This window comes from Mastomys coucha, unplaced genomic scaffold (genome assembly GCF_008632895.1).
Source record: "Mastomys coucha isolate ucsf_1 unplaced genomic scaffold, UCSF_Mcou_1 pScaffold7, whole genome shotgun sequence".
Taxonomy (NCBI): Eukaryota; Metazoa; Chordata; class Mammalia; order Rodentia; family Muridae; genus Mastomys; species Mastomys coucha.
Window position 1 is genome coordinate 45,480,885 of NW_022196913.1, and position 21,803 is coordinate 45,502,687.

The 21,803-nt window shown below is 42.0% G+C and overlaps 1 protein-coding gene across 1 annotated transcript in view; it reads left to right on the plus strand.

Moving 5' to 3' along the window:
• The window catches only part of Sycp2l (synaptonemal complex protein 2 like), a 65,778-nt gene that overhangs the window by 37,996 nt on the left and 5,979 nt on the right, over positions 1-21,803 (plus strand). The window contains exons 17-27 of the mRNA XM_031358094.1: positions 167-311; positions 827-879; positions 2,711-2,816; positions 10,453-10,524; positions 12,306-12,379; positions 12,529-12,601; positions 16,163-16,237; positions 17,388-17,491; positions 18,542-18,633; positions 20,968-21,067; positions 21,174-21,232. Coding sequence (XP_031213954.1) covers positions 167-311; positions 827-879; positions 2,711-2,816; positions 10,453-10,524; positions 12,306-12,379; positions 12,529-12,601; positions 16,163-16,237; positions 17,388-17,491; positions 18,542-18,633; positions 20,968-21,067; positions 21,174-21,232 — 953 coding nt within the window. The remainder of the gene's footprint in view (positions 1-166; positions 312-826; positions 880-2,710; positions 2,817-10,452; positions 10,525-12,305; positions 12,380-12,528; positions 12,602-16,162; positions 16,238-17,387; positions 17,492-18,541; positions 18,634-20,967; positions 21,068-21,173; positions 21,233-21,803) is intronic.

Below are 21,803 nucleotides of genomic sequence, written 5' to 3' on the forward strand. Positions count from 1 at the left end.
TTTTTTTGTGGAAGAGAACCTAGTTTTGTATCAGAAGTGCGTCTTCCGAGCTGAATCAGTGTTTAGTGTGCACATGTGCATCTGTGTGTGTTGATGTGTTCATTTATACACAGATGTTGCTAATCCCCACTTTCGGTGTTCTCATTTGTCATCTACTGTGGAAAAGTTTAATGATAGGAAACATGACTTCTTGGAGAGTAACGAAGATTCAAGTTCAAGTACCAGTGAACGATCCTGGACCCAGAACCTCAAAAGGAAATCCCTAAGAACATACTCCCAGAGGAGGAAGCCAAGAGTCAGTTCTCTACGGAGTAAGCTCTGTTTGCTTATATTTTTTTGGCCACTTCTCAGTAAGTCAGAGGGTATTTATGTTCCTGTATGGGAAGGAAGATATCAAGGAAATATGTGGCCTTGGGGATGCCCTTCCCTGTAACACCTGCGAAGGCAGAATGCTTGCACATGTGGGGCCAGCCTACAGTTGAAATCTGAGGTACAGAAAAAGGGTGGGCAATCGGTGAAGAGGAATCTGGCATAAACTGGAACCATCTTCTGTAAGAAGTGGGTGGGTCTCAAGCTAACTCTTGGGATAGACTGGGGTTTGAAGAGCTGAGAAGAGTCATTTATTGTTCAGTGAGAAAGTATGAAGGTGATGGTGCCGGCGGGTGGGGCTGGGGGCGGGGAACGAGGGCTGACTGACAGAAAAGCCTCCTGAGTGCAAGATACTGAGCCAGGACAGGAACTGGTAGTGTGCGCATGTGTGACTTGGGGAGGGGTGGGTGTATCTGTGTCTCACACGAAAATGTGCCCACTGTGTGCTCCCTTTCAGTCCTACCACTCTCCCCCGTCAGAAGTGGCCACCATGCTCCTGAGAAAGATGAAGTAAGTTTATTGGTTGCCCCGGGGCATTATGGGTGGGTCAAACTTTATCACTTTCTTCAGGACGGTGAGAGTCACAAATCAGGAGTCTGATGGTATGCACTGTAGAAGATCAAGGATTTTAAATATTTGCTATGACTCTGGATAAATGTATGGCTTTTTTATTTCCTGGCCATTCTGAATGCCCCTTAAGGATCTTTATTTAAACACTGTTGCTGTCCTGGTTTCCCACAAATGCATGTCCTTGAATTTCCACTTCAAAATGAACTCATTGATGTAATTCTTCCTTTAGTTTTCACTTTTTTTTTGAGGTAATACATTCAAAAAAATTTTTAAATGATTTTGGCATTTGCACCTTAAATTAACAAGGTTGAAACACCTTTAGGTTCATATAAATTTTATCCATAAAGTTATACAATTGCAAATCTCTCTTTTTCTTAATCAAAGGACTAAGGAATATGGACACTAGTACTCTACCCTAATGCAGAGACAAGCGACTCATCTTATTTGCTGAGTGACTTCCTTCTCTGAGCAGTGTGTGTGGCTTACACACACACACACACACACACACACACACACACACATTACAGAGTATATTACCAGTTCATCATAGCTTAATAAGGAGTAGCTGCTAGGATTCTGTGTGTACCCTACCTGCTCTTGCAGAAATAGAATGTAGTTAGTGTTCCTGCCTCAGCTCCACCCATTTAATTCCATAGCTCATAGGCTAAACCTATGGGTCAGGGTCCTTTGGTATCTCTGGGCAGTTGGTTCCAATATACAGTCTGGATACTCAAAGCTGTAGACAATCGTATGCCTCCTAAAATAACGCAGTATCTACATATGACCTGTGGACTTTAAATCACCATTGGATGATTTATAATAATACCCAATGCAATGTCGTGCTATATAGTCACTTGTGATATTATTTAAAGACTAATAACCAAAATATTGGTCTGAATATATTTGGTGTAGTCATATTATTTTCCTGAACATTTTTTGACCCATAATTTGTTGAATTGATGGATGGAAAGAAAATATGTCGATATTGGCAGCTATTTTTTATTTAATGTTTCGTTGAGTAGTACATCTACTGAATATGCCAAAAGAAGACATTCAAATAAATGAAATGGCTTTAATTAAGCCCCAACAAACTCCACAGAATCAAACTGATACATTTAAACTTGGGCAATGAGCTAGAAAATTCTATGCTGGTTTTTCAGTGAGGGTGTCAGGCTGACTTTTCTATTCTCTGCGCTGGGCTGCAAGGAAGTAATTTGATGCAAGGGCTAGAGAATATTTTCTGTTAAGGGAAAGATAAGTATTGCATTCTTTGAACCATAGATTCACCATGGCAGCAGGTCAGAGAACTGCCTTAGACCGGACCTTGGGCCTACTATATATTTATAAGAACTGGCAGTGATTGGCAGCTTGCCAACCCCCTCCCCCCACATAAGGTCAGCGGAGTGACCGGGTGGCTTGCTAGGTGCTGGACCCTGCCTGGTTCTGATTGGGTAGCTTGTAGGTGGGAGTTGAGGATTTGTGTATTTGTTGAGGTCCTTGCTGACCCTCTGACCTGCACCCCACTTTAGAGGTACCCCACTGGAGTTATCAGTTAAGATTTTACTTTAGTGTTCTTCCAGTTTGGGGATGTCAGGTCTTAGAGTGTGTGTGTGTGTGTGTGTGTGTGTGTGTGTGTGTGTGTGTTTGTTTGTTTTATCCAGCAAACCCAATACTTAGTCTTCTTAAAGGCTATTGAAAATATCTTGTGAGTTTGTGTTGTTACGTTAGAGTGTTATGAATATTAACGTTTAATAAGACTGTTGTGTTTTAGGCCGAGCTCACACCACTATGGAAAAGCATCTCCAGGAGAAATGACTCCACTCTTCTGAAAATTTCTGAAACAAAACTAACATCTGAGGCATCTACACAGAAAATAGGTACTTGATTTACAGTTAGTTTGTAGTATAAAAAAATTCTATTTTGGGATATGGTCTATGAAAGAAACTGCTTTTTGACTTTTAGAAATTATTTGTGTGTGTGTGTACATGAGTGTGTGTGTGTGTGTGTGCATGTGTGTGTGGCAGCATCCACATGAAGGTTAGAGGACCACCTGCAGGAACTGGTTCTCTCTTTCCATGTGGGTTCTGGGGACTGAACTAAGCCAACAGCCTTGACACCATCATCCATTAAGCTTCATCCTGGCTCAGAGGAAAATGTAAAAATAATCTCTGAACAAGCGGTGGCGTGATGCTTTCTCTGTTTAATGTTTCCATTCACAGACCGTGGGTGATTCTGAATTCTAACTTTGCTCTGATGCTTGAGCTGCGCGTGTCCCTGAGAACCTGGCCCTCCTCTCCAAGACAGGGAAACACAAATGACAACTAACAGAAAAGATCATAAACTTCTAAAAGGACTGATTGATGATAGGTTTGCTTTCTGACCCTTGTTTTTGTTTCAATGGCTCAATTGTTGGCAGTCACAGAACAAAGTCAGCCACAAATGAGAAGCAGCAATCAAAGTTCCCAGCAGGAGAAGCACAGGACTTGATGGATCTCTCGGTGAATTGTATCTAGCAGTTAAAGAATTTGCAACAGAATTTCCCAAACTCCAAAACTGCAGAGGAGATAACACTATGAAACACATCTCATGAGTCCAAAAGCTCTTTAATATCTAAGCTAGATAAGGGAATTTTTTTTTTAAAAAAAAGAAATTGCATATGATGATCCCACTGGTGTGCTGGCTAGTTTTTATGAAAATGTCTCCATCAGATTGTCTGTAGTAAGTCTCTAGGGCTGTTTCTTGATTAACGGTTGTGTGAGAGGGCCCCAGATCCCTGTGGGTGACACCACCCCTGGGCAGGTGGTCCTGAATAGCGTAAGAAAGTGGGGTGTATTAGCCACAAGGGACAAACCAAGCAGTGTTTCACCACAGCTCCTGCTTCAGTTATTACCTCCAGGTTTCTGACTTGGGCCTCTGCCCTGATTTCCTTCCTGCCTTGACTCCTCTTTGATGACATACCTGGGAAGTGAAAGCGGAAGCCTAGTTAACTATCCTCTCCAAGCTGCTCTCAGTCGTGGTGCTGTGTGATAGCAATAGAAACAGACGAGTAGTAAACTGATGTCAGCCATGCATTAAAAGCATCGTGCATCATAGTCAAGTGGGATTTTTCTCCTCTAGAATGCAAGGATGGTTCAACTTATGAAAATTGATAAGTGGCATCATAGTGACTACAATATCAAAATGCCCATAAAATTCATAATTGCAGTGGATTCAGAAGAGTATTAGAGAAAGTCTGCATGCATCCTTTTATGGTAAAAAAATCATTCTCAAAAATTAAATATATGGGATGTACCTCTGCTATTAAAGGCTATGAGTGAGAAGCTTAGATCTCATGTCTCATAAAGGGGTGAAAAGGTGTTGTCAAAACCCAGAAGAACTTGACAAGGTGTTTACTGCGCCATTTGATTCAGTACAGTCCCAGAAGTGCCCTTGCCAGAGCAATAAGCAAGACAGAAATCAAAAAGGAATGGTTGAAGATATCATTTCATATAAAGAGAAATCCCAGAATGCTACCTAAAACTCTTGAAACAAACCAATTCATTAAAATTAGAACAAAACCAATATACAAAGAAAGAAATGTGCCTTTCCTGGGTGACTTAGGATTTGAGATGCCTGAATGAAGGGGCTTAGAATCCAGCTCCTCCACAAAGAAGACAGGAGTAACAGACAGCCTGCACTGTAGAGGTGAGCTTCATGGCAGGGCCAAGAGGTAGACTGTCCCTGGACCCAGAGATCAGCATGCTCACCCTCTAGGATAGAAGGTGGTGTCTGTTGTACCTCTAGGATAGAGGGCTTGTGGCAAGGCAGTGGAATAGCTCCTGACTCCTCTCCTCTCCTGACATCTGTGACTGTCAGGGTAGGGAGACGACACCTAGGTTGCCTTGCTACCATGTCTTCAGGAGTTTCTGGAGGATTCTTGAATAACTTCATTCAAGCTAACAACCCTGCCTCTGGGTGAATTTGCACAAAGGGGCTTCAAAAGGAACTTGGACTAGCTTTCATAGTAGTCTCACTCCTGGGCACATAGGCTCAAGGAAGGAAGGAAGGAATGCTGCCAATATTTCTGCTTCCTATGCCACATCAGCACAGATTCTACTGCTGCCACCATCTTACCATGTACCACTGTCAGGAGAGCATGAGGGCCATGGAGGGAGAGTCCTGCCAGTGCAGTTCCTGCTATATCCTATCTTAGGCATCATCTTGATCCATGTTGCTGCTAGTGAGGATTTTTATTTAAATGACCATTTATAAATATTTCCATTTGTTTTTCAAAGTTGCAGTCACGTTGCTAAATTTTCTCTTTCTCTTGAAGTTTGATTTCTAACTCACTGTTGGATTCACTTTGGAGACAGTCTTGTCAAGACTTGGATACATTTTCTTTATGTCTGTTAATTCTTGTACCAATAATAATAATAATAATAATAATAATAATAATAATAATAACTATTATTATTATTAAAAAAGCAAAACTCTGATGTTATTTCTCAGGCATATCAGCGGACTCTGTAGTTTTTGATTTCCCGACAGGGAAGTTTTTCAGCTCATACATGCCGGTTGTATTTTACCAACAAACTTTTTGAAGTCATACTAAATCATGAGAAAAAAATAAATATGTTGAAACAAATGAAACTAACATATCAAAATGTGTGGGAAGCAGGAAAAGTAGCGCCAAGAGGGAGGTTTGGGGCTGAAGAACTGTCCAGTACTTAAGAGCACTCTTGGGGTGCTTGCAGAGGACAGAGGTTCATTCCCAGCATCCACATGCAGGCTCACAACCATCCTTTAACTTCAGTTTCAGGGGTTCTGGTACACTTTTCTGGCCTCCATGGGAATCAGTCATCCACACACAGGCAGGCAAAAAAAAACAAAGAAAATGAAAGAAAAATATTTTTTTCTTAATAGATTTATTCAAGGACATATGAGACATTTTCATGGCTATAAAAATCTTTTCTGTCATTTTCTTTTTTTTTTTTAACTTAATGTTTTTATTGATTAGTTGAAACTTTCACATAATGCACCTGATTCCACTCACTTTCCGGTCTTCCAAGCCTACCCCAACCCCCATGATCTCCTCTAAAACAAAAGAAAAAAGAGAGGGAAAAATAAAATGCAAATCTATTTGTGTTGCCAATGTGCTCACTGGAGCATGGTCACACTTCTTCAGGAGTTTCTCTTTCAGGAAACTCAGTCCTTTCCCTACCCCACCCCTGCCAGAGGTCACCAACTGTGAAGAGCTACACACGTCAGCATCCTTAACACAATTATAAAAAGAGTTATTTTTACTTTATGTGCATTGGTGTTTGACCTGCATGTCTGTCTGTGTGAGGATGTCAGATCCCATGGAACTGTGAACCGCCATGTGGGTGCTGGGAATTGAACCAAGGACTTCTGGAAGAGCAGCCAGTGCTCTTGAGCATTGAGCTCTCCAGCCCCTCCTTATCAGAATTTTAATAGTTCTCTCCAGTGGCTTTCTGTCTAAACTGTTTCTTTACGAAAATCTTTTTTAAGAGGAGAAAAGTCTATAGCAGTTAGCGCCTAGTTTTTGTTTAAAATAGTCTAGCATTGCATCTCAGTCAAGGATGTGAAAAACCAAGTTCACAATGGACAGATAACCACAATAGGAACAAAAAGATTACACATAAAAAAGTAGTGAAAGTAGTATTTTAAAAAGATAAAACCAGTTAGCTACACTAACCAACAGAAGAGGAAAACTCACACAATCTGTGATATGGACATAATAGCTAATACCACAGAAATTCAGATTATTACAGATAGTTATGTAAAAACTATATCAATAAAGTAGAGGCTTACATGGGCAAATCGCTGGACATGCTTTCTACCAAAATTGACCCATGAGGACATAAAATCTAGCAGGCACTGGGGTTGAAACAGCAATAGACAGTTACCTCCTAAAGAAAAGCCTCGGTGCTGGGTAACTATACCTCTGAGGTTTCCCCAAATTTTAGAAGAATGATAAAAGTCCTCAAATTATTTTATAAAACTAAAAATAGGAAATATTTTTTCTAATTCTGTTAAAAAAGTGTGTGTGTGTGTGTGTGTGTGTGTGTGTAGGCCAGGATAGACATGTGGTGTCTTTCTCAGTTGCTCTTTACCTTAACTTGCACGCATGCATGCAGGTGAGAGGATAGCTGGTGTCAGGACTTGCCGACCTGCCTTCTCCCTGTGACTGCTGCAGAAACTGGGCTAGCTGTGAGTTTCAGGAGTCTCCTGCCTGTGTCTCCCTCCTATCTTTCCTATGGGCACAGTAGCACATTTACAGATGTTTGTGCTACTACATCTGCTTTTTATGTGGGGTCTAGGAATTCAGGCTTCCAAGGCAAGCATTTTTAGCTCGCTGAGCCACCATTTCTACCTGTTACCTGCATTGGTAACAGCACTGCCCTAATACCAAAATGTAAGGATGCAACAAACTACGGTGCAGAAAACCCGATGAATATACACGAATGCTTACTATAATAGTAAATCAAATTAATTCAGTATATCAAAGGTCTTTTTTTTTTTTACCATTATAAAGTTATTTTTTAACCTAGGGATGCAAGATGCAGAAGTGATTCAGAGGGGGAAAATATGTAATAGAATTCACCACTAAGGAAATGAGTATCAAGCCTACAGTGAGTGGCAGGGGCTATTGACCAATGACTGAGTACTTGAATGACGTATGTTGGGTTGAGCTTTAGCCCCAAAACAACAACAAGCCACATCTAGGTATCACAAGAAATCAACTCATTCTAGTTATGTAGACATATTTAAAAATATTGTTGGCAATGATGTGGCCAATGGGACTCTTATGTACTATTGGTGCTCATTCAAATTAGACCAGCTATTACAGAGACTAATATTGAGGTCCTTGCCATATGGCATAACTGCCCCACGTCTGTGCATGCAACCAAAGGGCGTAAATCAGGACACCAGAGAGAGAGAGAGAGAGAGAATGTTCAGGCAAAGCATTCAGTCTCACTCTTAGTTGTTCTCTTACAAGCCATCTCCCAAGTTAATTGTTGTTTCTTTTGGCTGTATAAATACTTTTGAAATATGTAAGCTGTTCTGAAAACCATAGTATAGTGTAAAAGCATCAAATAAACATTGCTACTAATAGAGAGGCTGAGATAGGAGAAGCATGATTTCAAGACCCTTATGTGGTACACAGCAAGACACTGTCACAAACAAGCAGAAAGTGTATATGGACTGTACAATATTGAACCTATTTCTCCAATTACCAGATTAGAGAGACCATTGGATGACAGTCAACAAATTCCTAATTCCTCATATGTTTGGATTTCAATCGATTAGGATATGTTGGTAATATTAATTTTCATATTAAGATATTAAGAAAAAGTAATTGTCACTTCCTGTTGTTTTTGTTCTAAGAGGTGGAATTAGGTTTGTGTGGATTTGTTGAAAGATTACCTTCTTGCTTCTTCTAGGGTGCAGTTTTGCTCCTTATGTTGGTGTTTTCCATCTATTATCCTTTGTAGGGCTGGATTTGTGGAAAGATATTGTGTAAATTTTGTTTTGTCATGGAATATCTTGTTTTCTCCATCTATGGTAATTGAGAGTTTTGCTGGTTATAGTAGCCTGGGATGGCATTTGTGTTCTTGTAGGGTCTGTATGATATCTGCCCAGGATCTTCTAGCTTTCATAGTGAGAAGTCTGGTGTAATTCTGATAGGCCTGCCTTTATATTTTACTTGACTTTTTTCCTTTACTGCTTTTAAAATTCTTTCTTTGTTTAGTGAATTTGGTGTTTTGATTATTATGTGACAGGAAGAATTTCTTTTCTATTTGGTCCAGTCTATTTGGAGTTCTGTAGGCTTCTTGTATGTTCACGGGCATCTCTTCCTTTAGGTTAGGGAAGTTTTCTTCTATAATTTTGCTGAAGATATTTACTGGTCCTTTAAGTTGGATGTCTTCACTCTCTTCTATACCTATTATCCTTAGGTTTGGTCTTCTCTTTGTGTCCTGGATTTCCTAGATGTTTTGGATTAGCAGCTTTTTGCTTTTTGCTTTTTCCTTGACTGTTGTGTCAATGTTTTCTATGGTATCTTCTGCCCCTGAGATTCTCTCTTCTATTTCTTGTATTCTGTTTGGTGATGCTTGCATCCATGACTCCTGATCTCTCTTCTAGGTTTTCTATCTCCAGGGTTGTCTTTCTTTCTGACTTCTTTATTTTTTCTATTTCCATTTTTAGATTCTGGATGGTTTTGCTCATTTCCTTCACCTGTTTGATTGTGTTTTCCTATAGTTCTTTAAGGGATTTTTGTGTTTCCTCTTGAAGGGCTTCTAGCTGTTTACCTGTGTTCTCTTGTATTTCTTTGAGGGTGCTATTTATGTCTTTCTTAAAGTCCTGTATCATCATCATGATAAGTGATTTTAGATCTGAATCTTGCTTTTCCGGTATAATGGTGTGTCTAGGACTTGCTATGGTGGGAGAATTGGGTTCTGATGATGCCAAGTAAACTTGATTTGTGTTATTTTCTTTCACTTACCCCCCACCCCACCCCCTGCCATCTGGTTATCTTTAGTGCTACCTGCCCTTGCTAAATCTGACTGGGACCTGTCCTTCCTGTGATCTGGTTGTGTCATAACTCCTCAGAGTCAAGCTGTCTCTGTGATTCTGGGATCCTGTGATCCTGGGCTTGTTAGGGCACCTGGGAGTGGAGTTTCCTCTGTTTGTTGTGGGACTGGCTGCGGAGTTTGTACCCAAGGTCTGCTCAGGGAACTGGCCCAGACAGACCTGAAGGATCCAGTGCCACTGAGCTGGTGGAATTCCTGTATACTTGGGTCCCACAGGTCCCAGCCGCTCCCAGTGTTGGAACAGACATGTCCTCCTCACCTCCTCAGTCGCTCCCAGTGTTGGAACAGACATGTCCTCCTCACCTCCTCACCTCTGATCCTGGGCATATCAGAGTGCCTTATGTGCAGTTTTTTTTTTTAAATCAAAATTCCAAATACATTCTTTTCCAAAATAGAAAAATTCAAAAACTTGAATGAAGCCTGAAAGATCTCAAACTACCATAGCAATGTCAGGAAAGACAGAGTTGCAGGACAAATGTCCCTCATTTTGATATATTACAACTCTATGGAAAATAAAGTTGGTATAAAAAGATAAAGGCCAGTTGGTTCAAATACAAACAGCACACATATGATCAACAAATCTTTGCCAAGGATACTAAAGTAAATAATAGGGAAAGGAAAGTGCTATTAATGAGTGTTATGAGGGAAAATGGATATCCACATGCAAAAGAACTGAGTAAGACCTTTGTTAGAAACCATGAGCAAAACTCAAAATGGACTGAATGTTGCATTAGAAACCATCGCAGCATGAATCTCAATAGCCGTGTTACCTAGCTGTCCCACAGAGGGAGGGCTAAAAAAAAAAAAATGTGGCAGGGGCTATGGAAATGACTCGGCAGCTAAGATCACCAAATGCTCTTCCAGAGATCCTGGGTTCTATTCCCAGCAACCACATTGTGACTCACAACTTCTACAACAGTAGTTTCATCGACTCTGATGCCATCTTCTGGTGTGTGGACATACCTGCCAACCAAACTCCCATATACATCAAGTAAATCTTTTTTAAAAAATGTGGTCCACCTATAGAAACTTGATAATGCCAGGGTGGGGAGATACCCAGGAGGACCCTACCCTCTCAGAGGAGGAGGGAGGAGAGAGGGTCCCTGTGGGGGGGGGGAACAAGGGGGTAGCAATTGGGATGTAAAATATATATATATATATATATATGTATGTATACATATATATATATATTTAAAAATGTGGTATGTACACAATGTATTTAATCATGAAGAATGACATGTCATTTTTTAGACAATGGATGCAATTGAAACTAATCAGATTAAATGAGTCTGTAACAAATATCACAGTTTTATTTTTGGTGTATGTGTCTGGGCATTTAATCTGCATGCATGTATGTGCACCATGTGTGTGCCTGGTCCCCATGGAGGCCAGAAGAGGGTGTCAAACTTCCTAGAAGTGAAGTAAAAGATGGTTGTGAGCTGCCACAGGGGTGCTGGCAATCAAACTGGGGGTCTCTGGAAGAGCTGCAAGTGCTCTTAATTACTGAGCCATCTCTCCATCCCCTAAATGTTTTTCCTTATTTGTGGGTCCTAGACTTTATAGATACATAAAGTTACACATACATATGACATGAAAACAGAAGCAAATTTGTCTGGGGAGCAAAGGAGACAAGTAGGCAACCAATCTTACAGCTTAGGGAGACATCTCCAATCTTACAGCATAGGGAGACATCTCCAATCTTACAGCATAGGGAGACATCTCCAATCTTACAGCTGAGGGAGACATCTCCAATCTTACAGCTTAGGGAGACATCTCCAATCTTACAGCATAGGGAGACATCTCCAATCTTACAGCATAGGGGAACATCTCTCTGATAAAACCTTGGTAATAGCCTTTTAAATAAGATGCAGAAGTAAGCAAGACCCCCACCGACAGGCTGCTGTACAGCAGGTGCATGCCTGACAACTTACAGAGCAGGTGCTTACATAGAACTGGTAAAATGTTGATATCTAAAACCTGTAAGAAACTCCCAGCTTCAGCGTGAAAAATAATTAAAAATTGACAAAACGCTCAAATGCCCATCAAATCCATGAAAAGGTGCTCATTGTCATTAACCCAACCCATAGTAAGTTGGTGGAACAACTTAAGTGTTTATTACTGAGTTGGGTGATTGACAAAATATGTGGTGGGCACATGACTCCATCCCGTGTTCAATAAAAATAGTTTTGCCTTTTGTGGAAAGGATGAACCTCTAGGATATTGCACTATGGGAAAGGAAGCAGATGAGGGGCACTGTATGATTTTTACCCTAAACACGTGGAAACTACAAAAGCCAAAAATCACAGAAACAGAAAATAAGATGTTTTCCACATGGGTGGAGAAATGAAGGTGTCAGTCAAAGCATGGAAACCTTACATATTTGGATGAACAAGTACGGAGGGTGGTGAATGCAAGGTGGCATCAGATCAATTTGTGATAATCAGCAAATGATACATGACTGTATCAAGTCATCATATACTGGAAGGAAGTAAAGGAGGCAACCTTAGTCTGTGGAGAGAGAAGCAGGGGTGATGGAACAGATGCCCAGCTATGGGGAGACTGCTCATTATGAACTGGATGCTCATTATGCATGGACATAGAAACCCAGCAAGCATCCCCAACAAGCATCTATGCTCAGAGAACGCTTCTGTTGAGGACTGCTCCCCTTCCTTTAACGATGAGATCTGATACAGAGAACAACTACGGGAGTGCCATGTGACTTTGCCTCTTGATCTGTTTCCTCACTGGGAATTTTTTTTCTCTCATATTCAGAAGTCAGAAGTCCCCACCTGTCCAGCAGTCCGTCTTCCGTAGAGCACTCGGAAGTGGAGGAAACCCTACCTGAGGTACTACCTATTATTCGATTTTTCCAGGCTTTAAATTATATTCGCATAAAACAATTGCTTATTCTGTCAAGTGGGTGGCACAATGCCACTTCCTTGTTTTGTAGCTATGTTTATGTACTAGTTACATGTGTCTGTATTTTGTGTTTTAGATTATGAACCGAGAACCATTCATGGGGAACAGTAGCTTCAAGCACAAGCTAGAAAACTTGGAACACAGAGGTGGTTGAGTAATTCTTTTTTCTTTACAGAAAAAAATAAAAACCACATATAATTAATCTGGGCCATTTTTCAGATTACGCCATATAAAAATATCACCATGCACATGTGTTCCTTTCATGTGCATTTTAAAAATTAATCCTATTCTTTGACAGCATGGCCTAGCTGTGGGACTTTATCTTCAGGTCCCAGTATTTTCTCTTCTGCTTGATCCCACCTACCAATCAGGATTTACTGAGATTTCTGATTGGGTAGTTGGTTTTTCAATCCCAACTTCATTTCAGCTTGATTTTTTTCTTCAGTATTTCTATCTTTTTATCTAAGTCACTTGTGGATTCTGAATGGTCCTTGTCATTTCCTTCAGCGTGGGTTTGTATTTTCTTGGGCTTCAAGCAGAAGTTTCTTCCACTCCTCTTTAAGTTCATTCATATTTGTTTTTGAATTCTTTGATCATGTTGATAATTTCTTTTTTAAAAAGTTCCTCATCGTTGGATTCATCTAGATAATTCTCCTTGGTAAGCATTTCTGTAGTTTGTGGGATTTGGGGAGAGTCATGTCTTGGCCTTTCATGGCTTGTGGGTTTTTTTTTTTTTTTTTTTTTTTTTTTTTTGGTTGGGGGCATATGACCCCGGCATGTGGATTTGTTTCACTAATTGTATACCTGACCAGCCTTTGCTGAGGGCAAGTTTTTGTTCTTGTCCAAGACTGGTTGACTTAGATCATGTCTGAAGGGTTGTAAATCAATCCTTCAGGTATTTGGCATTGACTTTTGACAGGGATGATTAAATTCACTGGCAACCAAAAAGCAAGTGAATGTGGCTCTAAGCTGGGTCTGCGTACCAGATCCAGGGCTGACCGTCACACGCCGACAGGTGTGAGAGGCTCTTCCTGGTGAGTCCAGATGACATGCCTGGCTGTTGCAAAGGTGGATGCTGCTGATGCTCAGCCTGGGAAGGATGGAGTGGTTGTGGGCAGGCATCTGAGAGACTCATCTGGTAGCATCACTTCTGTGTGACTCCAGATAGTCCTGTGTGGGCGTCTGGGGAACTTGCCTGGATCACTTGCACTGCCATGAGACTGTCAATGGTCCTGGAGCAGGGAGGAAAGGTAGTCTGGCAAACTCACCCAACAGGTTTACACTCTTATTCTTGATGGGCCTGGGCAGGGTTGCATAGGGGCTGACTACCATGTTTTCTTTAGTTAATTCATTTGTTGATGAACATGCAGGCTCGGTCTGTGACTTGGTTATTTTGAACGGTACCTCAAATGGCTAGCTAGGTGTCTACTCTACAGTATACAGACTTAGATTCCTTTGGATACAGTCCCAGGAATGACACAGCTGTGTTGTATGCTAGCTCTGGACTTAGCGTTTATCTTCATACTGATTTCCACAGTGTCTGTACTCATTTATACTCTGACCACCAGTGTACAACGACACTATCCCATCCTCACAGAGTTATTTTGTTTGCTTGGTGACTGAGATGAGACCGAATTTCAGTGTGTCTTTTATTTGCATTTCTTCAATGACTAAAGCTGTCACATGTTTTTTTTTCCCCATATATTTATTGATCACCTATGCTTAATTTTTGAAAACCGTCTGTCCAATTCATTTGTTAGCTTATTGACTGGATTATTTGCATATATTTTGGAGTTCTTTGGTTTTTTTCTTTTTCTAAATACTTAACCCTTGTTGGATAGAGGGCTGAAAAAGCCATTGTCCCATTATATAGGATGATGTCCCTTCATTCTGGTACTGGTTCCCTCTGCTATGCGAAAGCTTTTACATTTTCTGTGATCTCATTTATCAATCCTCACCATGGCTTTGTAGGCAGTTAGAGTCCTTTGCAGAATTCTTGCCCAATCCTATTTCTTGAAGTGTTTCCTTCTTCTATGTTCTTTCTTGGGCAGCAGTCAGATCCTCAAGTGATGCTTTTCATACATTTCACTCTGGCTTTTGTAGAGAGTGAGATTTAAGGATCTGGTTTCATGTTTCTATGTGTGTGCTTGTCCCCCAGCACCAACTGTTGAAGAAGGTCCCAAAAGGTGATGCACAGGTTCAGTGCAGCCCTCATCACACTTGAGTGACACTCTCCAGAGAAATGAAGGAAAAGATCATAGGGGTGCACCAAGGACCTAAGTCACAGAAGCAAACCCAAGCAAGAGGAGGGCTGAAGGCCTCACAGTGCCTGGCTTCAACGAACTCCACACTGTAACAAAAACAACATGGTACTGATACAAAAACCTAACCAACCAACCAAGTGAACATACATACAAACAAACAAAAACATAGAGGCCAAAGAAATAGAGGAGTCCCAAACAAACTCATGGTTACAGCCATCTGGGGACATTTTTGCTGCCCATTGCTCTGGCTTTATTTAGAACACTCTGTCTAGCGAGTCTGTCTGTACCCTGGGAAGCAGAGAATTCCTAAATATATCTGAGCACATCAAAGGGATGCCTGTGGCCACGGCTTCCTTCAGGCATCAGTAGCCAGCAGTGCTTTGAGTCTTAGGCAGTGCCCCATCCACCTGCCAACAGTTAGTACTTAGTAACCAGAAGGAGATGAGCCTCACCTGTGTTGTATCACAGTTAGTTATTAACTGGCAAAAAGAGGCTCATGGCCAGTGAAGTGCATAAAGCAAATGGCCACAGGGGCACCTGTCCCCAAATGCAACAGCTACAACACAACCCCTACATCTGAGACCAAGGAAACTTCACAGAAGTGGAGATGGAGGTGTTTTTAGGAGCCCAAGGTCTGGGACCAACATCACATAACGATTTCTTCAGGACAGGACAGAGACGTTACCCCTATGACCTTTCACAACATGGCTGTCTGCCCCAAACCTGCATAGAGCACACCAACTGACACCCTAGCATAGGTGCAGGAAAACCTTACAAGGTTCACCCCAGGTGAAGAACTGCTGGGAGTCAGTAGCTGTGGAGGAAGGGAGAAACACTTTTGTCCTTCAGGGATGAGACCCCAAACCCAAGGAATCAGCCCCAAAGGCATGAAAGTAGATGTAATATTAACTGGACTCAGTATGGTGTGTGTGTGTGTGTGTGAGTGTGTGTGTGTGTGTGTGTGTGTGTGCAAAGGCATGAAAGTAGATGTAATGTTAACTGGACTCATTAGGGTGTGTGTGTGTGTGTGTATCTTTCTGTCTGACCATCTCTGTGTCTGTCTGTCCTTCTCTGTGTGTGTGTGTGTCTCAGTGTGTGTCTTTCTGTCTGACCATCTCTGTGTCTGTCTGTCCTTCTGTGTGTGTGTGTGTATCTATCTGTCTGACCATTTCTGTGACTGTCTGTCCTTCTCTATGTGTGTGTGTCTCAGAGTGTGTCTTTCTTTCTGTGTATGTCTATCTATAGAGATGAGTGCAAGACAGGGTATGTTGGGGAATGTAAGAAGAGCTAGTTGGGGAGAGAGATGTAGAAAGACCTACATCAACATAGGGTGGTGCAGATATGGTGGACGTACGTGTGAAGTCCACAGACAAAAGAGGACAAGATACATTGGACATGAAAGAAGCACCCACACAAACGGTTCATGATAGAACTGTTTACATTTAGAGATACCCGATGGGAGTGTTGCTGCCCTAAAGCAATCAAGATTAGAAGATGCTCCGGGAGCCCCCGTTGTAACAGGTAACTCCATGCACTCAGCCAGCAGCTGAGGGGGAGGGGTGTGATGTGTCTGTTCTTAATATACTAATGTGAATTACAAATGCTACATTCTAAGATCACCGGCGCTGCAGTCAGCCCACGTGCTGAGCATTTTGTTCTTTCTGAGATGAACAAATTGTTGCTCAAATTATGGATGAAAAGTGTTCTTCTAACACTTTGATTTCTGCTCTGCAGCTCTTCTTTAAGACCAGCAGGTTCTAAAATTAGAGCTTCTGCTTAGCTGATAGCTGCCACATTTGTGTGCACACACAATTTATAATCGGAGCAAGTGACAGATCGTGCCTATGTGAGCCTGGCTAGATTTCTGAATGAACAATACTATAGATCTTGAAATGAAGGGCTCCCGAAAAGACAAATTGGGAAGCCTGGAGGCACAAGATCATCATGATTTGAGATAACCTGGGTTCTATTCCTGGAGCTACTGGTGTGAGCTTGCAGAAGTCAGATGTCGTTAATGTTTCATGTGATTCCTAGAAGCACTTACCATGGTTTTTGCAAGGAATGAACAAGTTGGTAAAGGCAAATCCTTAAGAATACAGACCTTGCATGCCTAGCTAGGTAAGGCTGAGATTCTACATCAGGCTATCCTCACTGACACACTCTGTTATATCCTTATTATTTGCTTATGTTCACACATGTGCATGTCATGTATGTCTGAAGGTCGGAAGATGACTTTCTTGTGCCAGTTCTCTCCTTATATTAGACCCACAGATTGACCTGGGGTCATCAGGCATGGTGGCAAGTCCCCTTACCCATTGAGCTATTACACTATCTCCCATGTTGTGTGTTCCTTACAACTTCCTGTAATTCCCAGTCCTCCTCCTTATACACACTATCAATTGATCTGATTTGAGGTGCTGAGAAGGTTTGGATGAAATGAACACTTGAAAGAGGGCAGGGTTTGGTGGGAGGTAGCACAAGGTGCCTGTCTTACTGATTTGGTATGAGCTAGCTAGTGTGGTCAGGGTCAGGGTCAGCCATGTTGCAGGATCAGATGCACATAGCTAGTAGGGGGAGTCTGTGGTTTATACTTGTGCTTCTCACAAACTGTTGCATCCTACTTGAGCATTTTCTTTTTAGTTATCGTTAATATTTTATTTTTGTTTATCAGACATTTCTACTCCATCTCAAGAAGATATGCCAGAAAATGCAAATGGTTCTGCTTTGAAAACAGCCTTTGAAAACTTCACTAGAGCTCTGAAAAGAAAATTTGAGGTACCAGTCCACTAAAGCAGGAAATGTGGAGTGGGCCAGACAGACACTGCACGACGTCACTATATACGTGAGATCTACGAGAGCTGAACTAAAAGGCAGAGCATGGGGGTGGTTACCAGAGGTCAGGGAGAGGCGGAGAGTAGACAGGTCCTGGACAGAAGGCACAAATGGACAAATCTCTCTAGTTCCCATATTTCTAACTTGTCAACTGTATCGCTCAACAGAGTTGGGCAGAAAGCACCAGAAAGAGAACTCATCTCATTCTGACTTGGCCACACTCCTTTCATTCTCTAATAGTACAAAATCCTTCATGGATGAAGGAAGGTCTCCTGAGCTCAAGGCAGGTGCATTCCTCTTGGCTCTGGTCACTGACTTTTTTGCCATTCTGGTGGCAATATTGAATTGATAAGACTGCTCCCTGTCCGTTCTCTCCAGTGGGGCCAAATGTTCTTGGCTCAGACCCACTGGTGACATTCTCAGAAGGCCATAGTTTGACCACAGTGCCAGGCAAACAGACAAGGAAAGAGAAAACCTTGGACAGGAAAGCAGACTCTAAGACACCGAAGGAGGGGATATGGAGGGCATCTGTTTAATAACAGCAGATCTTTGAGACACTGGGTGTGCAAGTCATCCTGTCTTATCTCTGGGCTGCACACCACAGAAATTTCAGGTTCCTCTGACTTTGTCTTATTATTGGAAAGTCTCTAAAAGCTTCTGTTCTGTATCAGAACATTCAAGAAAAATATCACACCCAGCTCACATCTCTCTAACTCAGGAGGCCTCCAGAGTCTCGCTTTCAGCACTAAGCCAACGTATAATGGACATTTATCCATACTACTTGATACATTGTATCAATAACATGAATATAGGTTTCCCTGGTTTCTCTTGTTCTTTATAGTACTAACCCAGAGATATGATGCTTTACTCCTTACTGGTCTCTTAGCAGGAACACTTCCTGTGAGCATCACTGTGTACAGATGGAGTCTTTTGAATATAGTAAACACTCAACTTACATATCATGTTTACCTCATTTCCTGTTCATAGCTTAAGCTCAAGCAAGAAGAGATGCCACTCTCTTCAGAAAAGGCAAAGGAAGTGCCAGCTTGCCTAATGAGACTTTGGAACCAGATACACATGTGCAGGTAACTACTTGAAAAGCAAAACCATGGGGCTGGAGCAACATCTGTGACAAAGTACCTTGAGGTTAAGGGGATAGTGTGTGGAGATGTGAAGCTCCTTATATCTCTGAAGCTTTATGGAGTCTGGTTTTCCATCTATAAGATTCAAGGTGGAACTTGGCTCTCTCCTCCAGCTTCTTCATGTGCTATCAGTGAATGATGCTAAAAGATGCTCATTGATAATGAGAACACATTTGCAAAGATGGGGCAAGCCTGTGGAGCTGTGAAAACAGACAAGATGACAGCCTGCTGTCATCCAGCCCTGAGAAGACATTTTAGTTAAAATATAAATACATCACTTTCCCCTCTCTCTTCCTGGTCTTGAGCCCCTCCCAAACACTCTCCCTGCAAGTCCTACTTTGCCACCCCTCTCTCAAACCACTAGTCCCTTTCTCTTGGTTTATTGTTATGCACACACACACACACACACACACACACACACACACACTCACTCACTCATATATGCACACACAAGCACACATTGCTGCGAACTTGATCATAACAATACACATGCTAAACATTGATAAACCTTGAAAGCATTATTCTAAAAGTAAAAAGTCAGGTTCTTAGAGGGTTAATACTGCATGATTCCACTTAAATGAGGCACCTACTGGAGTAATAGAAATTTGTAGAGACAGAAAATGCCACAGAGGCTGGGGGGCTGGGGGTTGACTGCTGTTTAGTGTGCACAGAATTTCTGTTTCTCATGATGGGAAATCTTTGCAGGGGTGTAACAGCGAGGTGGCAGAGCACCATAAATATGCCCACTGCTTGCCCTCTTAAACATAGTTAGAAGGGAAATTTTTATGTTATATTGTGGTAAGAAGATGCAGCACACAGAACACCCTTAAGAGTACATCACAGCAAGTACCAGGTGCTTACATTTCAGAGACTGAAGAAGGAAGCAGGAGTGAGTGAAGTTTTCTGCGTAGTTAGAGTCATTTCAGAACAACTACTGTGGAAGTGCTTTTTGAATGAGATCTTGGAAACAAATATTTGCATGTAGTGATTGCTCCATACTAGAGAGAAAGCCTTGAAATGGAGATGGATATTTGCTTAGTTAAAGAAGAAAGAAAGGTTCTTGGGGTTAGAATGCATTGTTTGAGTAAAAAGTTATAATTTTTTAAAAAAATTCTTGTGTATACACGCAATGGTCAGACAAAGCCGGGGAGGGTTCTGGATTTGCCAACTCCTATCATTGAAGGGCTTTATCCTCAGCCATGAATCCACTCAGCTAAAGCACACTGAACAATAATACCAGGCGCTTGCTCTATGCTCCATGTGAGAGAGCATTGAGAACAGCCAGCTATGAGGTAGCGTTCTGATTATATGCAGATTCCTGACGGAGCCAGGCATGGTGGCCCACGTCTGTAGTTCCAGCACTGTCCAAGGCTGAGGCAGGACAGTTGCCATGATTTGGGGCCCGTCTAGGATACGTAATGAGTTTTTGATTAGGCTGAGATTATAGACCAAGACCCTGTTGCAATAGAACTAGGTACTCCTGTATGTGTGCACATACTTGCTTTGACTCAGGTTTTGGGGGATTTAGTCTGGGATTAATTGGTCTTGTTGCTCTGGGCTCTGTGGTGGAGGAAGCTGTCATGGCCAGAATAGGTAGTAGAGAAAACTGTGCAACTGACAGGAAATCAAAATAAGAGTCCCAGATCTCACAGAGCCCTTTTTTAGCACATATCATTGGTGATCTAAGACCTCCCAGTGGGCCCCGCCTCCATCACTTTCCAAAACTGTTACCCTGGAACAAAGATTTCAACAGTCTACATCCAAAGCAGCAGAAAAGAAAGCCACAGTTGCTCTTGTTTATATGGAACATTGAACCTAAAGAAAAAGAGAGGCTGTCTGTCAACAGATAAGCCATTTATATGACACAGAATGATGCCAGACACAGTATGGTACTTGTTGGAAAATCTGAAACTAAAACCCAGAGGTAGGAAAAGGGAATGTGAACCTACTGGACCACAGCTTTCACAAGCAGTGCAAGGCCAGACAGAGGAGTGAGAACAGAGGTAGAAGGAGGGAGGGGCCCCCAGTCTCCTTTCCTGGAGCTGTCTGTCCTGTGTTGTGAAGCGATTGATGACCTAGTGGCTAGCTCTGGGCTGCTGCCAGGGGCTAGGTGGGAGGTCACCGAGTTTCTGTGGTCAAGGATCACTGAACGCAAAAAGGCGGGAAGAGAAGGAAGGTGCCAACATGTTCATAAGGCAAGACTGTCTGGTTCTCTTGGGGACCATTCTGTCACACACAGTCGGTCCCACTGAAGTTGGCCGTTTTCCTCTTTGGCAGACTGGACAAGCTGGACAGGTTTCACAGCTCCGTCCTTCAGGAGCTGAGCAACTTGGAGAAGGATCTTCGGACACTGAAGTGCCTCGAGAAGGACGCTCTGGCAGGTTCACTGTACTGTTCATCCTCTTTCTGGGATGAAAGAGGACCTTTTCTAGGCAAAAAGAAGATGTGTGAAGTGTTTAGTCAGAACCTCTGTTTCATTTTAGGAGTTTTGGGAGAGACAGTCGGCTGACTTGCAATCATTTTGTGACCAGCAAGTGTGGAGGTACTATAAAACTGTTCTTTCAAGAAGTGTCTTTTGTGATTGTTTTGCTCTCTGTCTGAGACAGGTTTCTATATGGAGCCTTGGCTGTCCCTGGAACTCACTATGTAATCCAAGCTGGCCTCAAAGTCACAGAGATCTTCCACTCCTGCCTCCTTGTGTGCTGGGGGTTCAAGGTGTGTTGCTACCATATCTGTCTGGCTCATTATGACATTTCAAAAATGTAAACTTGGCTGGGCGGTAGTGGCGCATGCCTTTAATCCCAGCACTTAGGAGGCAGAGGCAGGTGGATTTCTGAGTTCGAGGCCAGCCTGGTCTACAGAGTGAGTTCCAGGACAGCCAGAGCTACACAGAGAAAGCCTGTCTCAAAAAAAACCAAAATAAATAAATGAATAAATAAATAAATAAATAAATAAAATAAAAAAATGTAAAATTTTGTATTATGTGTGTATGTATGGTAAGGGGTATGTGCTACCACAGTTAGGGCTAATTTTGTCAGGACAGTTCTCCCTCTTTGAAATGGGTTCCAGGGATCAAACTCAGGATGTCAGGGTTGCATAACAAGCATCCTTAT